Source organism: Crocodylus siamensis, chromosome 14 (genome assembly GCF_052110815.1).
Source record: "Crocodylus siamensis isolate JL-2025a chromosome 14, ASM5211081v1, whole genome shotgun sequence".
Lineage (NCBI taxonomy): Eukaryota > Metazoa > Chordata > Crocodylia > Crocodylidae > Crocodylus > Crocodylus siamensis.
The window spans coordinates 15,411,423-15,428,231 of NC_143408.1; the positions used below are offsets into that span (position 1 = coordinate 15,411,423).

The 16,809-nt window shown below is 44.4% G+C and overlaps 1 protein-coding gene across 2 annotated transcripts in view; it reads right to left on the reverse strand.

The window, feature by feature from the left end:
- Positions 1-3,096: 3,096 nt before the first annotated feature.
- Positions 3,097-16,809, reverse strand: part of EI24 (EI24 autophagy associated transmembrane protein) — a 37,987-nt gene continuing 24,274 nt past the window's right edge. For both annotated transcript variants that reach the window (XM_090027345.1, XM_090027346.1), the window contains exons 4-11: positions 16,672-16,732; positions 15,650-15,716; positions 11,532-11,656; positions 9,651-9,770; positions 9,238-9,349; positions 6,847-6,958; positions 5,484-5,558; positions 3,097-4,749 (exon numbers count right to left, since the gene is read on the reverse strand). In XM_090027345.1, coding sequence (XP_089883471.1) covers positions 4,587-4,749; positions 5,484-5,558; positions 6,847-6,958; positions 9,238-9,349; positions 9,651-9,770; positions 11,532-11,656; positions 15,650-15,716; positions 16,672-16,732 — 835 coding nt within the window. In that variant the 3' untranslated portion in view covers positions 3,097-4,586. The remainder of the gene's footprint in view (positions 4,750-5,483; positions 5,559-6,846; positions 6,959-9,237; positions 9,350-9,650; positions 9,771-11,531; positions 11,657-15,649; positions 15,717-16,671; positions 16,733-16,809) is intronic.

A 16,809-nucleotide genomic window follows, 5' to 3' on the forward strand; every position in this document is an offset into this window, starting at 1 on the left:
TTGCGTGCCTGCGGTGGCCTCCGATTGGTGAAAATTTAAGTGGGGGGAAACAGCCTCAAGAGTGCGGAGTTTGGTTGAGAGGTGAGCAGTGACGTGTCGGTCCGGATTCGGGACGGCAGGGGGCGGGGCCCAGCGTCACGTGATCGGGGGCGGGGCTAGGGCGGTGAGCACCCGGGGCGGGTGCTGTCAGCGTCGAGGCCCTGCGGCTGGCGCCGGCCGGACCCGGCTCCGGCTGCGGCGGCCGGACGGCTTTTCTGACCTCTTCCCAGCACAGGGCCTCTGTCCCGAGCTTCCGGATTCGCAGAAGCATCGTGGAGCAGCGCGTACGAAAACGAACTAGAAAAGATACCAGCAAACGCATCCACAGACAGACCCGTCCCTGGACTCCCGCCTTAGCACCCCGGCCCAAAAGGCATCCGTGTCGGGGCTGTGGTTGGGATCAGTCCCGTGAACGTGGGCGCATCTTGGAGCAGCAGCTCCTTCCACTCGGCCGCGAGATGCCCTAATATTACGTGGAGGCAGCACTGCGGACTTGCCAATTCGCAAGAATTAACAGAGCCCACCTGCCAGCCGGCGAGGGGCTGGCGCACAGCCCTGGGCTCCGGCCTGGCTGCCGCTGCCTTCATTGCTCTCACTGCAGCAGCAGGCACAGCCACAGCCGGGGGTCTCTGGGGTCGGGCAGCTCAGCAGGACACAACAGCACCAGGAAGGGACGCTTGTCAGTGGTTGGGGGCAAGGGAGCCAAAACCGCCTGCAGCAGAGTGGGCTGGCAATTGCCTGCACTTCGGTGGCAGCAGGACAGGAGGGGTTTGCACAGCAGGGGGAATCACCTGCCTGATTGTGGTGGTGGTGGCAGGGATGCGGGGGGGAATAAAACAGCTCTGCTCCCATGACAGGAGGGGTGCGCACACAGGAAACCTGTGCAGCTCCCACCACAGGCAGGCCATGTGGTATATGGCCCCTGGCTGCTCTGAAGTTGGATTGCCCAGTTCTAGCAAAAAGTGTGTGTAAGAAAACTTAACTAGGAAAGGTACCAACAAACGAATCCAAAGAAAAGTGCTTCAAACAGGATCTAGTGGTCCAGAGATCCAAAACTGCCATCTCCAAACCTGCTCAGCCGCTGTCTAAACCTGCAAATAGCTGAACTCACAACACACTTTCCTGTTTGATGTGAAAGCTCCCCATGTGTCTGATGTTTCAGCTTCCCCACACATGCAGAACAGTGCAACCCTGAGCACGTAGCTCCCGCTCACCCTGAGATCCAGAAACTAGGGTGGTAGTACTGGAAGCCTCTGGGAGGCCTTCACAGTATACCTAGCATCCTCACAGGATCAGGCCCCTCACAAAAAGCAGTTGTAGCCATTTCAAACATGGAAGAGCCTAGTGGTTATAGCAGTTGTCCAGGAAGTGGGAGATGTGGGTTATACCCATGGTTTTCAACCTTTTTTCATGTGCAGACCCCTTTGAATTGTGATTGTAGGTATTCACATGCTTTTGATTGATAAGTCATTTTTTTGCAGACACCTTAGACATGGTCTGTGGATCTCCAGGGGTCCACAGATGACAGGCTGAAACGGCTGGGTTATATTATCCCTTAGCTGCTTCCAACCCCTTCAATGAACCCTGGTCAGTCTTCTCAAAGAAGAGAGGCAGGCACTGACCCACAGGCTTTGGAACCACAGGAGATGCTCCTCAGATTAGTGTTTCCTAGTGGCCAGCCAATATGGCTGAGCCTTCAGATAGTCTTTTTGAGGCACCCGACTGCCCATCCATTGTACAGGATGCCTCAGTGCCTAACTCCAGCCTTTGGATTGTTCTGGGAACCAAGTATTTAAAAGGCAGAAACCTACAGGCACGCCTGGCTGCACATTTGGTACTCCACAGTCATTTAGTACTTGCTAAAGCTTTAGCAAGTACTAAATGACCGCACAGTACCCGCTGATACAGGGCAGTCCGCACAGCGCATGGTTATTTTTAGATGTTCTGTCACCACAGCGATGAGCTACAGCAACGTAGCTCATTGCTACAGTGGCGCAGCAGCTGCATCACAGTTTTTGTGTGACGAGACTGCGTCGCTGTAGCAATGAGCTACGTCACCGTAGCTCATCGCTATGGTGACACAGCATCTTGTGTGGGTGCATCCACAAGGTAGTGCTCCTATGCCTCGGTTCTTTACTGGATCTAGCCTGAAGTGACTATGCTCAGTATATCCATCCCCATACTGCTGTCCCCATCCACTCACCATTAATTTATCAGAGATATGAGATTCCTGTAGCCACTATAATGTATGTGTGAACAAAAAGTATATATACAATAGCCTCCATATTACAGGGAGGTGAAAGCCCCTCCAGAGTTAGGGTTCACATACCTTCAAACTCTTTGTTAGAAAAATCAATTAGGGTTGGAAGTGACTAGATTTACTAAAAGATAAGAGAGACTGAAATGATGCATCTGTCATTTGTCTTCTGTGCCATAGCTCAAAACAAGCTTATTACTGCTTCTTCAAAACATTTTAAGGAGTTAAGTCTCTTTGACATTTCACACACTTGTTGCATTCAAAGGAAATATGCACTTCTTTAAATAAAAGATAAGAACATTTGCGTAGTGAGCTGGCAGTATAAGATTCATAGTTACCTTAATTATTAATTTATTTGCTTTGAAGTGCTTGCACTAACTTCAAACAGTTTTGTGAGGTTTTACAACATGATTTTGATTTTATACAGTCCTTTTTAAAATGCTTGTGTATTAAATATTTTACTATGAATCTTACCCTTCTCTTCCCTGTGGCTTGCTAGAAGAAAATATGTATTCCAAAGTGGCTGTTGTTAGTACAACTCTAAGGATGCTTTGTAGCAAACTGAAAGATTCATTTTAGATTACTTCATGAACTTTACGGGTAATACAAAATCTGTATCTCATGTCTCAAGCTGTATCAAATATTTTGTCAAGTCTCCACCATAGCCCTCACCTCCCCTTCCGCCATCCAGCAAAACCTTAAAAGTCCACAGATTGCTATTTATGTAGTTCTTAATTATGACTCATCTTTAGTAAAATTAGCCTTCTACTGTTAGAATAAGCTTGAGCACTCAGACAGAATCAATGCAAATTTTGACTTTTTTCATTTAATATTTCAGTGTGAAAATACTAGAGAAAAGTGTATCTGTTGACCGACCTCAGTTCTGAAAAACCAAAGGGCTTTTTGAATGTCATAGACTGTTCTGCCCTACAGAAATTTTACATGCATGAAGAACACTGTCTAGAATCAGGACCGATTGCTCTCTCTTTGTGTATACACAGAGTATATATACACACAGACACACACAGACTTACACACATATATATGAGTTCACATATCCTGAGCTGACAAAGCAGTTTCACTGCAATCACAACCATTTAGAGGTGTACTTCTGCTAACACCATTCCAGGTACACTGGGACAACAATTGCAATATAAATAGTATACTGGAGCTTTTCTTGTTAACTTCAACACGCTCTCTTCCCTCCAAGACATACACTAAGTTAAGCAGGGCAGTGGCCCGGTGCAGGTCTGCGTTCTCCGACAAATCCAGTAAAAATCGATAATTCTGCCTTGTGTTATCTGGATACAGTTTGTAATCTCATAATTTTATCTCTTTTATATACCACCAGTCTGCATGGTGCCTCCATGGAAAACTGGCAGACACTAATTTTTAGAAGCATCTAATTGCTGAGACAAAAAAAATTACATAAAACCTCATAACCCAAGCACAGATTTAACACATTTCAGTCAGTTCCCATTTCAGCCCCTGACCTTAGTTCTGAATTCCCTTTGAAGTTTCAGAAGGAGCTTTCACCAGCTCCAAAACAAGATTTTTGTTTTTATTAAAAAAAACCAAAACCCAACATTCTGCTGTTTAGGTGAGGAATTTGCTTCATTTCTGTAAAAGTCATGCCCTCCAGTATACATACTGGATGCTGAAAGGTGGCACTTGTCCAGGTCTTGTATTGACAACAGACCCAAATTTGCCAGACAACAGAAAGAGCTTGAATGAAGCTCATTAGATAGTGCAGGAAGGGAGAGTCCCCTCTCTGTATAGACTTATCTTGCCCCTAGATCAGCATGATCTAGTTTGTCTTCCAATTCTGCTTTTCAGCACAGCAGGAATTACAAAACCCTGACCTGAGTTACAGTATACAAATGATGATGATCATTGAGGAACCCAACAGTTGGGCAACCTACTGTAGAGACTCCCATCAGCTTCACAAAACTACAGCAAAATATGGATTACAAAATCATTCTTTCTGGGATAGGGGGGAGATGGCACAGGAAAAGAGCATACAAAACAGTACAGGCACAGGTCTGTTACACTCTATAAAACAAGCACAGAGAACCTGGCTTTTTAAAACTCAAAGGTGTTAAAAATCCCGACTTTCCCCAAAATTTCCATCCACACTTTCAATGGGACACAAAAACCAATGTCCAGATGGGGCTTTTGACAGTGTTTGGTAGGACATGCTCAAGCCCCTTGGCAGAATGGGTCCTGCCAGTCCTTGGGTTACAGGGGCATATGTAGCAGCCAAGGATGATGCCCCCGCTTTGGTTGTAGTTCAGTGCCCCAAAGCAGCCTTCTGTTTGGCAGGGGATGGATGAGGAGTGGGCAGTCTGTCCACAGACGAGGAGCTGCTCAGGGTGGACTGAAGGTAAACTGTCTTGTGAAAGAGTCTGTTGCTGAGGAAAACCACTAAAGAAAAGAGACGCAGCTGGAAGTGGCTGAAAGAAAACAAATGCTATGAGCTTCCATTCCAAGTCAAGTCTCTTCCCCATTACTGCCCCCCACTGCATGTACTCTAATCCAACAACACAGTACAAAGTTCTTTTTGTCCATTTTTATACTTTTTGTCCATTTTTGTACATTATAGGATGATATGCTCCTTCAGAGCACAGGCTAGTGGAACCATAGCTACATTCCACTCTAACAGACTGAAGGAGACAATGCTGTCACCCCTCGCATGCAAGAATGGGATGCGGCAATCCTGCATCTCTGCAGGGAGGACAGAGCAGTCTGCATAACTGGAGTTAGTCTGGCTTCAAAAGCATGAAACTGCAGATGAAGTGGAGCTGATGGTAACTTCAGAATACCAGGTTCTGGGATCCCCAGCCTTAGCTTGAGGCATGTGACTGAAGAACTAAAGGGTGTAGCAAGGTCTGACCACATTCTGAAACACAACCCTCCCTTCAAAATACTTTCACAAAATTAATGCAGCATCCTCCTTGCTAATAAACTCCAGTTTAATTTCTCTTATTTTAAGCTAGTGAAAGAACCTCATCATGAGCATTCTTTCCTTAATGTAACTAACCTTCCCACAGATGTATTTATCTACCAGACACAGGACTGTTATAATGTTTGTTCCCTTTTAGGTAATTGAATCAAGTGCAACTTCTTCCTGCATCTAACATGGCATTAGTTAAAATAAACCCCTGAGTTTCCTTTACTAAAGACTTACTATGTTTTCCCAGGTGTCTTTGCTTCATTGGCGCTGATAATAAACAGAGGGAAAAGAATGGAGAACAGGCAGCCACTGCAAAATGGAAAAGGCACATTCAGTCATTGGTCTCAATTACGACAGGCTGGTGTCATAATAAGGCAATACAAAAAATGTCCACCCATACAATAGAAAACCCTCTTGGAATCTGCAGTGTATGGAAGCACATGAAAAGAAATGTGTTTCCACCCCGGGGAAATCAAACAGTCAACCCAGTGAATCAAACAGCCAACCAAAGCCCAGTGAATTCACATAGATGATGCAGATGACTGCTGTTCTGCCCTTGAAGAGGGAATTATATCCTGCATATTCAAGACAGTACCTATTATGTCTAAACCTGTAGTTTCCATATGCTGTATCTTTGTATTATGTAGAGATTGCTATAGGCGTTACAGGACAGATTCATAAACGGCAGGCTACGTATAGCCACTGAAGAACTACTGCAGCCACCAAAATTTCACTACAGCCTTATTCAGTCATGTGGAAGAAGAGTGATGGGCATGGAGAATATAAATAACAAACACAATTTCTGGGGAGAACCTGGGTGTGCTTAAAATTTCTGCTGGGATCCTCTGCAGTGTTTTTATGGGTGTAATCACTCAGTACAAAAAGAAACACGCACAGCTTGACATCGGAATTGGGTTTACCTCTTATACCTCTGCTGTCAGCATTACCTTAGGCAAGACTGACAGAGATACAGCATATCTGCATCAATAATAAATCAGCTGCACTCACTGCTAGCACTGCTTACTGCTCTGTATTACAGGCACAAGAGAAATCATGCCAGGAAGGCTGACTCTAACTGTAAGCATATTCAAAAGCCAGAAAGGAAGTTACAGAAGAGTCAGAACAAGATGAGAAACTGAAAAGCAAGCAGCAATAATGTCATCACATTGGTTAGCAAAGAGATGAAAACTTTTTCCAGCCACTATCTCCACTATATTCAATCTAGCGGGGCAAGAATACACTATGATTTGAATAGGTCTTTTAATTGCATGGCTTCCTACAGAAAAATCTGCACTGAATCTTAAGTGTTTTAAATATATATATTCTAAGTCTTCCTTGTTTTTCAGTGCACTTCCCCGTTTTATTGTCTTTCACTTACACGCTGGCAAGAGCTATTTGCCATTATATTGTCAGTGTGGAGACACTTCTTCCACTTAGGGACAGATGGAGGTGGTGGGGAAGGGAGAAGAATACAGAGCTCTGGGGATATTTTGGAGAAGACATATACTTCTGTTGGTCTTTGGAGAACATGTTATCTCTGCATTTATTTCCTCAAAGAACAGATCACCCAATGCTCCCAATCTAAAATGAGAATTACCTGATGATATAAGAGGACTGCATTGCAGTGAGAAAAGCCAGTGGTAAACCAAATCCAAAATAGTAGGGCCAATTCCGCTCAATGTTGGATAACCGCTGATGCATTTCAATTCCTGGTAAAAATACAAAGTTAAAATAAGGATATGAACAGAAAAGTCTTGGGTTAAATAAAAGTACCAATTGCAGTTGGTGAAGTTTCAGACTATGGTACCAAGTTGGAATAAACTCTGAGAAGGGACTTCTCACTTACAAACCTCTAAAATCTGGTGTTCATCCGAGTCTAATAATGTAGGCCTTTTGTCATTTTGCGGCAAAAAAAAGAACAGAAATTTAAGTTTACTGGATCCATATAGCCTTTGTTCTTCTCTTGTCTTTGCTGGAGAAGATTACGTAAGTGAGGCAACTTAACAAAAGCCAGGTGGAAATAACTATCCGAGGCTGGCCCTATCTGACATCATTGGCTTGTCCCTAATCTTGAGCTCTAGCATTACAAAGGAAAGTCTGGCTTTCCTCTGGTGTTTATTTTCTATAGCTAAATTTAGACTTCAAAAGTCTCCAAAATTAAATGTTTCCTCTTTCCACTCATTTTGGATTAGTTTCTATTGGAGTCAATTCCATGGAGTAAAAATGCAGCATCTTGGAGTTGAAGAAACTTTACACGAAAGAACCTTGGTTTTGTTTGTTGGCTGAGAATTCCATGAAAAATTGAAAACTACATCAGAATAGGATTACATTTAAGGCTTTTCAATTAGGAGTCACCCAGAAAATTACAGATTGCATCTACCCTTCAAGCAAATGTTTATTCTTGTATTCTTATCTTTCTGTTCTGTTTCAAACACCATTCTGCTGTTTATAATCTCTTCTATTACCTGAATGATCAAGCAGCAGAATATTTCCACACAGGGCAACACAACCAAAACATCTAATCACAGAACTTCTGGGCAAGAAGTCAGCAATAGCAATTCATGCTGATCAGGTTAAAAGGACTGAAATGGCATGCGCATTTCACAGATGCCTGTGTGACAGTAGGCTGCGTTCTCATCTGGAAGACACGGAATAAAGATCCTGCCAGGATCTGGACTCACCACAATGGAACACAAAAAAGAAATGAGTTAGCTGTGCTGTCACTAGGGCCAGACTTCAGATAAGATGCTGAAGTCAAGTTCCTCTGTCAATTTATGGCATGTGTTTCAAGTGAAAATCGTCCCACAGCACCTTCTAAAGGAATGGATAACAACCCAGTGCTGCAGCCAATACTTTACTGCAGGAGTCAGCAATGACAGCAACCTTTTTTGGCAGAGTACCAAAAACACCCACAGCCTCTATTCAGAAGATGTTGGCGTGCTGGGGCTGGATGGGAGGGGAGCTGCAAGGGGCCCAATCCTTGTTATGGCAGCACAGCCCCTTCCCCGCAATCCGCCCCAAAGCACACATGCACCCACTGCTGGTAACGAGCTGGGCTGGGGCTCCATGGGCCACAGTGCAGCTGCTTGCACCTCCTGGCCACCTGCTACAGCCAGCCCAGGCCCTGGGCATCCCCCTACTACCCACCAGAGATCCCGGGCTGCTCACAGAAGGCGGCAGGGAGGCTGCAAGCAGCTGCACCAGGGTCTGCAGAGTCTTGGTCCAGCCTCTGGCCAGTACTGGGTGCACACCATGCATCTCTGGGTGGGTGGCAGGGAAGTCACGAGGGGCCCAATCTTTACGGTGGCAGTGCAGCCTGGGCCTCTTTCCTACCACCTGCCCTGAGGCACACATGCTAAGCAAAATGCCTTCATATGCTATGGCTCTGGCACACATGCTGAGGATTGCTGACCCCTGCTTTACTCTCCCAACTGAACTGTTTCTTGCATGACCAGTGGCATGGCTGTTCCATCTTGTATGACCTATGCCATCCCCACAATGGCGGGATCTCAAACCCTGTTCTGAAGTGCTTCCAGATGCTTCTGAAGTAAGTATTTTGTTTCTACATCCTGCTGGCTTGACTCACCACCAGGCAATGTCTCAGCACCTATATTTATCCCCATACGGAAGCACTTGAAAATCCAAAAGTGGAGAAGCAGGCAGGAAGGTCATTTATCACAAGCAAGAAACATCTTCTGGTTACATCCCTCTTATGTTTACAACACAATAAGCATCAGCTCAACAAGATTTAAGTCTTCTGAAAGACAATCCACAAACATGCCAGGGAGTCATTGTCCTAAGAGAGCACCATACTATACTCTGGCATTATCATAAAAAAGAGAAACAGTTACTTGCTAGAGGAACTGGATAGAAACAGAGCTGTCATATAAAAGGGACCTCATACAATTAAATATTTCTAACAACTGTCCCTGCAGACTATTGCTGAACACATGCCCTGTTAGCCTTGAAAGTCAAGGGTAGCACTCACCTTTGTTAAACCATCGGTACTCAAAGCAATACAGGGAGTAGAGCAGTGACATGTGCAGGAGGCTAACCAACTGACCAATGATATCGATTGGGAAAAGGCTCACGATCATCCCCTGAAGTGTAAGAGAAAAAAAACAATGACTTTGCTTTCTACAGAGTTTGTACAGCACCATTCATTTTTCCTCCTCCTACAGTGACATGGAACTGGATGACTGGAAGGGCCATTGTTTTAGTTTTATTTCCCTCCCTCCCCCCGCCCCAATCCCACCTTCCTCCTGTCACATTATTATATACAGGAAACTGAGCAAATTGATACTCCCAGTCTCCTACTCACAGCTTGCCCATCCAGTCAATAAGTATGCACCTGCATTCTCTACTAGCTCACATACAGAATCCAAACAGGTCTCATCTCACCTGGATAAGAAAGAGTGCTTGTAGTAAAAGATTAAACAACATGTCTGCAATGATTTTACTGACACTGGGAAAGGGATGAGGCTTTCTTCCTGAAACTTCAAAAGCCAAATCCGCGATGTCCTGAAAACAGATACACACACATTTCAGGAACTAATTAACAAGAAAATTAACTCCAGTGAGTGCACTACTGATCTGCAGTCAGCATGGCAAATACCACAGAACACATTTACAGGATGCACATATGCATGCTCAGTAGCCACGTCGTGTAGCTTGTATAGCTAGACTGCACACAGAGTAGGATTGCAAATTGTGCATATGTGCCCAAAATGGCAGCTATGCAGCTGGATAAATGCCACTTGTGCACATAAGTGAAGCAGGATTCTGCCTCAAGCTAAAGAGAGAACTGCACGCTATACACTGGTACCTTGATAACAGAGAGATTACAAGGAGACACAATTATGGGTAATACCCAAAGTTACTTGCCCAAAGTGGTTTGAAACTGGGCTAGTATCAAATTAGGGGAGCTTATGCATTTAGATATTTCCAGCAACTGTCCTTGCAGAATACTGCCAAAATACATGGAAAGCAAAGGGCCACACTGGGACTGACTCCCAGTCCTCACTCTGAATCAAGCACCAGGTTGCCTCCGTGCAACAATTTCCAAACATACTGATGATCACAATAATTGTGACAAGAAAAAAGGACAAGGAGGTAGGAAGAGGAAAAGAGCTGAATGTGATGGTCATCTGTCCCAGAAAGCAGCAAGCTGTCTGCAGCATAAACATCATCATGAAAAACAATGCACCTGCAAATATCCCCCACTGTGACAGTGATAAATAAGGACATCCAGAAAAATAACCTTCATGCAGAACTGTTTTTTATGGCATCATACTTAATAGACCATAGGAATACCTATGTTTCAACATGGGCCATCCTTACAACTTGTCACAAGTTAGTGAACCTACCCACTGCACACTGAATCAGTGGTTCTCACCCTTTTAGATTCAAGGCACCCCTTGTCAGACTAAAGGAACTCCTTGGAAAATGCCAGCTCTTATTTTTCCTCATTTTTTTCAGTTGAAAAATAATAGGGCAATTCTTCTGTTGTAAAGAGGGCAGAAAGACATCAACAGCTTAGAATGTTTTTGACACTTTGGTGTCCTATTTAAAATATCTGGCTGCGTCCAGATGAACGTGGCCATACAGTATGCGATGCTGCAGACATGTCTGTGGCGCCACACACCACACATTCAGTTGCTCGCTGCACTGGGTTTTTTTGACCCCTGGGATATCCAGGGGTCCAAAAAAAAGCAGAGTGGCACAGAGCAGCATGTGTCACCCAAAACTGGAGCCTGGCTGGCCAGAACCATGCTCTGGCTGCCGGCCAGGCTCTGAGCAGCAGGATCACCACTGCTGCAGCCCCAGGAGGCGCTTAGGACCCCAAGTAAGTCTGCTTCGGCCAGCCCAGTGCTGGCCCCAGCCTCCCCTACCCCACCCAGGGTAAATGCCCATGTTCGTGTGGATGTAGCCTTGGAGTTTATCTTTTGAATCACAAGCAAGTGTGATTCAAATAGTGCTAATATAGCAGTACCCCATGGCACCCTCAAAAAGATGCTGTGGCACCCTGGTCAAGAACCACTGTATTGACTAAATCAGATTAAAGCTCATTTATGACTGAGAAGCAGTCTGCACATGTTATCAGCAATCGACTAGAGTGGCTACCCTTCACACTAAAAATAAAGGCGGCTGCAAGCTGCATTACAGGTCTGGTCATAACTGACCAACCCTTAACCCAACAAATACTACTGTACATCACTTGTTCAATATCAATTCCAGCTTTAGCAGTTGAGCTTAACTCTATTTCTTGCCACCCTCACCTACCTGAAACCAGATGGCATTGACAACTTTACTGAGCACGAAGAGAGGAAGAACCCAAAGGGCACTGAAAATGGAGGTGAGGATAAATTCCAGCCAGGACCAAACATCACCGTGTAATGAGGGATCACCTTCAAAAGAATAATTCAGGTCCCTATTAGACAGGCACATAGGATTCTCTTCATTTCAGACTGCATACCTAAAATTACCACAGAAAAATACCTAGCAACAGCTTCCTTTGTACACGTGATATTCTGCCTTACTATTAAAAAAAGGGAGATCAGTAAAAACAACATTTTCCACAATGTGCATTGGAACCCAGATATTTTTCATGGTTAGGATAGAAGATGGAGGTTTGCAAAGTATCTTCCTGTGTTAAGAGCCACAGCAAACAGCTGCAGAGGACTGAAGAGGTGTAAGTGTACCAGCTGTTTGCTGCAGCTTTTATTTCAAAGGTCATCATTTTTCTCTGATCAGCTGTGGACCATGACTGTTCTCCAGGTGATCAGAGAAGCGGAATCCTTTGAAGTGAAAGAATGAACAATTTGTTTTTAATTAGGCAACCTGCAGCAAACTAAGAGTTGTGAACCATCCCTATAAAAAAAGCTTCAGGTTCTGCTGTACCCTCTGTACCCATTTTTACCCACTTGATCTTTATTTACTGCCAAAAATATCCTAGCACCTATGTTTCCATAGGGAAACAATGGCTGATTCTAGGAAATATGTACTCCATTACATCAAAAGCAATGGCTTTCAATTTTTCATAGTATGGGTAAGAACATAGTTCCTTCTTGTGTCATTAAAGATTAACATTTGGGGTTGACATTTATTTTCTGAAAACACTAGCAGTATACCCAACATGGGAAAAAAAAAAAAAAAAAGAGCAACAGTTAAAGGAACAGTTCAGAATACAAATGCAGACAGTGAGAGTACATGCAGCGCCTGGAAGAAAGGGATAAATGAAAAAAGACAGAATACATGAATGGAAAGGGAGAAAAGTAGAAAGTGGCAGAAAAAAAGAAATATGATCACAAACTGCTGGAAGACTGTTTTAGATTGGAGATAAAGAAAAACTTGTTCACCATCCAAGTCTCCAGAATCTGGAATAGACTCCCCCCAGAAGTGGTGCAAGCACCTTCTCTGGATACCTTTAAGAAATGCTTGGATGCTTATCTTGCTGGGGTGATCTGGCACCAGCTGACTTCCTGCCCCTTGGGCAGGGGGCAGGACCCCTTCCAGCCCTAATGTCTATGAAATATATGGTGGACAGAGATGTGTAGTAGGAGGGCAAGAGAAAAGACTGCAGAGGAGAGCAGAGAAAGAGAAACAGTGACTAAAGAAATTGCTGGTGAGAAGCATGAGAGGCAGACAGGCAAAGAGACAGTGAAGAAGCTAGGAAGGTCTTTAACATTCACTATTTTAAGTGCTGGGGAGCCTGCCAAGAATTACAGTCAATTCCACTCAATCCATCCTCCCCCCGCACAACAGATAGGAGCAAATTACTGAAACAGACTGCTGAAGATTCAAATGTGCACGTTTATATAAGAGAAGAACTTACTGAGGAACAGATTAATCAAAGTGAGTTCTTCGTGATTTTTCACTGTTCTCCAAGCCCAAACACACTGGGGCCTTGCCTATATTGAGGCAAGGCAGAACTAGTTACCCAGCCGCTTGTAGGAGTTCTGGATCTGTGCTGAAGTTCCTTTTCACATGAGAGAGAGCTGAAGAAGCCTACTGTTTACTGATATCCTTGGAAGAGATCTTCTCTTCCAAGAAGCATGTGACTCACTGCTAACAGACAGTTTCCAGTAACCTGAAGAAAGCTGCCCCTAATTCCTACTGGCAGTCAATCCCTAAAGCTCATATATTTTCTTATTCCCATCTGTTCACTTTTTAAGACACTGGATTTTATACTTGCTTTCAATATTAAGGCTTCCTTCCAATGATTTTAAGAACTTGAGGATCCTGAAGATGCATGGAGATATTCACTGAACTTCTAACCACTTTACAAGCATTTATGAGACTTTCCAGGGAAACTGGCGAACAGTGGTCACCAACCGGGGGATCCCAATCTACAGGTAGATCCCAGAGCCTCTTTGGATAGATCCTGGGCTGGGGGGACAGCTGGGCACACTTGCATGCACACACCCACCGCCCAGCCCCAGCAGGTCAATCTGTGGGAGAGGGAAGGGCAGGAGCCAGATCAAGGTCCCCATGGTGAATGACTCACTGTGCAGCCAAGCCAGGACCAGGGGAAGATAAGTGAGGCTCCAGCCCTGCTGGGTGGTGGAAGGATTGGAGCCTGGGCCTCCTGTGACACAGGGGACTCCCTCCCTATCTCTGTGGTGGCAGAGGCAGCTGCTGTGTGCCTTGAGTCCCACTGCAGCTGGTCATGTGCATGCGTGGCTCAGCTAAGCAGCAGGGAACTCCCTGACCCAGACAGGTCTGGGACTCTCCGCAGCCCAGGGGTGCATGGGGTGGGGGCTCCTGCCACTGGGCGCAACCTGGCAGAGGCCTTGTGGGCCCATAGCATTCCCACCTGTGTTTGGGACAAGGCAGCTGTTGCTGCCTGACCACTGTGCCCAGAGCATAGGTGGGGGTGGGCACAGGCTTCCCAGGCCTCTGCCAGGCTGTGCCCAGTGATGGAAGCTCCCCTCCCCATGCACCTGGGCTGCAGAGAGTCCCAGACCTGGCCAGGCCAGAGCCTCACCACACTTCTGTGCTGCCACCTCACTGTGCTGAGCCATGCCTGCCTGGCGGCCAGACAAATGTGACATCGGGCTCTGACCCAGCCGAGTCTGGAAGTCTCTGTGGTCCAGAGCACATGGGGAGGGGGCTCTCATCACTGGGCGCAGCCCAGAGGAGACCTTGGGGGCCTGTGGCCCCCCCACCCTGTGCTCCAGGCACAGTAGGCAGTCTGCAGCAGCAGCCACCTCATCCCAGAGTACAGGTGGGGGGACAGGGGCACAGGCCCCATGGGCCTCCGCCGGGCTGTGCCCAGTGGCAAGAGCCCCCTGCCACGTGGCCCTGGGAGGTTGGGGACAGTAGATTCTGGGGTGCCCTTTATTTCCAAAAAGTGATCTTCACCATAAAAAAGCTGGAGATCACTGCTGTAGAATCTTCTTCAGTGGAGGTTTTCAGAAGGAGGCTACATGGGCAGAGATAGTTTAGAAAGAGTGCTCCTGCATTCATGTAGTGGCTTGGACAAGATGACCCCTAAGGTCTCTATGATTTAATAAATTAGGAATCTTTCAAAATATAAAGTTGTCAGGAATAAGATATGCTAATAGTTTTAGATGTTACTTGTTCCTAAGAGTGTGTAGCAATGAAAAACTCCTTTCAAAGTGTAAATTTTTATGTTACATATTGTAAACTATTTGGAAACTAAGTCTCAATAAGGGGAAGGATGGACAGTATGTGATTAGATTCACTATAAATATTTTTAAATAACACAGAATTACATGTTGGAGCAAGATTCCCACACAGATTGAAAACAACTAGCTCAATACTAAACAGAATTCATGAAAAAACCTCTTTCCCCTTTCCAGTCTGTTAGCAGCAAAACTAACCCATCTGCCTGGTTTTCTGTTTAATACAAAACAATGTTAATAGACTCACTGTAACACAGTTTAATGTTGCTTAATGTGACAAGATTGGCACGCAAATTTTCACAGCAAAAAAATAAAAGGAAAGAAAGTTTAGCTAAGATTCTCAGAGCTGCCCAAGGAATCTGGATAATCAATTCCCATTAATGTTAATGAAAGCCAAACACAGAAATTCCTTAGGTACTGAAAATCTCAACCAGCGAGTCAGTTCACTCAAAAGGATAAAGCAACATCAGCACACAAAACCAAGAGGAAAAGGAGAGCATGCTACAATGGCTAAGCCAAATACTGAGATGTGCTAGACATTCACATTCCTCTCTCAAGTCCATAGGAGCTGTAGATGCTCAACCTCTACGGATTTTTCCCCAAGAGAGGAAAATAATTCAAAGCAGAGACAGGCATGAGGAAGAGCACATAGTGGCATGGCCTCTTCTGTTGACTATGCAGATATCAGAGAATCATCTACCCAAAGGTGGGCTGTTGTGGTAGCAATTTTTTAAAAAGAAGCTATATACTTACCAATTATTTGTGCTGTAACTGACTGAAGTACAGGTATAAATACTCGGTAAAACAGAAGGAGACTAAGCTACAGAAAAAAGACAACATGGAAAACAAAAAAAGTTTTTATTACTAGTGATCATATATTCATTTCTATTACTACTATATCTACTCATCAACCCAATCTATTCCAGAGAGATTTAAATATGGGATGCTGGAAGCATCTGTTTCATGCAGGAACCTGTCTGAAGGCACCCTCTTGCCTCATTTCACTGACATTTCCAAAACCATTCAGTACGACTAACAGAAAGTCTGTTTTCTATCTGATATGTAAATACCCCATCCTCAGACAGGGGCAATAACTTTAATATATTGGCAGAGAGATCTGTAAACACAGATTTAAGGCAAATTTCATGCAGATATTTCATTCTGCTTAATGGCAGTGTCTGCATGCTATGCATTAAACATTAAACATAATGATGCACCAGTGCAGAGCACCAAAAAACTGCTGCTCTACTTAAATACAACCAGAATATATAATTGAACAGTTTCCTATCAATATTTCCACACTGATTCCTCTCATATCACGACAGAGTCTAATGGAAGATGAAAACAGAAAAGCAATTTAATTAAACTGCAAAACAGCCACTACAATGATAAATAAAAACCTCACCAACCCATTAACACTTATTGGGTGAACAGAGCTGAGGAAAAGTAATATTCACGTCATTGGAGTAGCAGAGTAGACTCCACATGATCACTTTGGAACAAAGAAAGGGACTTAAAAAACAGACTCCAGGTTAACATTCTGGTCTGTTTAAGGCGTATAAGAGCTCATTTAAATATCCTAAGTAGGGTCCCTTTAGATAAAAACTCAAGACTTAAACTCACTGGTTTCTCTCACAATTCATAATGCCTTCCAATTTGGCAGGGCAGCCAAGCCAACATACCATCCTTGAAATCACCAAAGCACTGAAACAGTGCACTGGTTTTAACTAGTGCTTACATTTTTAAGTTGGGTACTAACAAAAAGAAGTACTTACCCAAAATACACCTCCATTCCATGCACAACACTGAAAAATTCGGCTTACTATCCGCGGTTCACTGGAGAACAATAAGACAGACATACATGAGATTTGCACAAGTCTAACTACTTTTTTAAAATAAATTACCTCCTACAT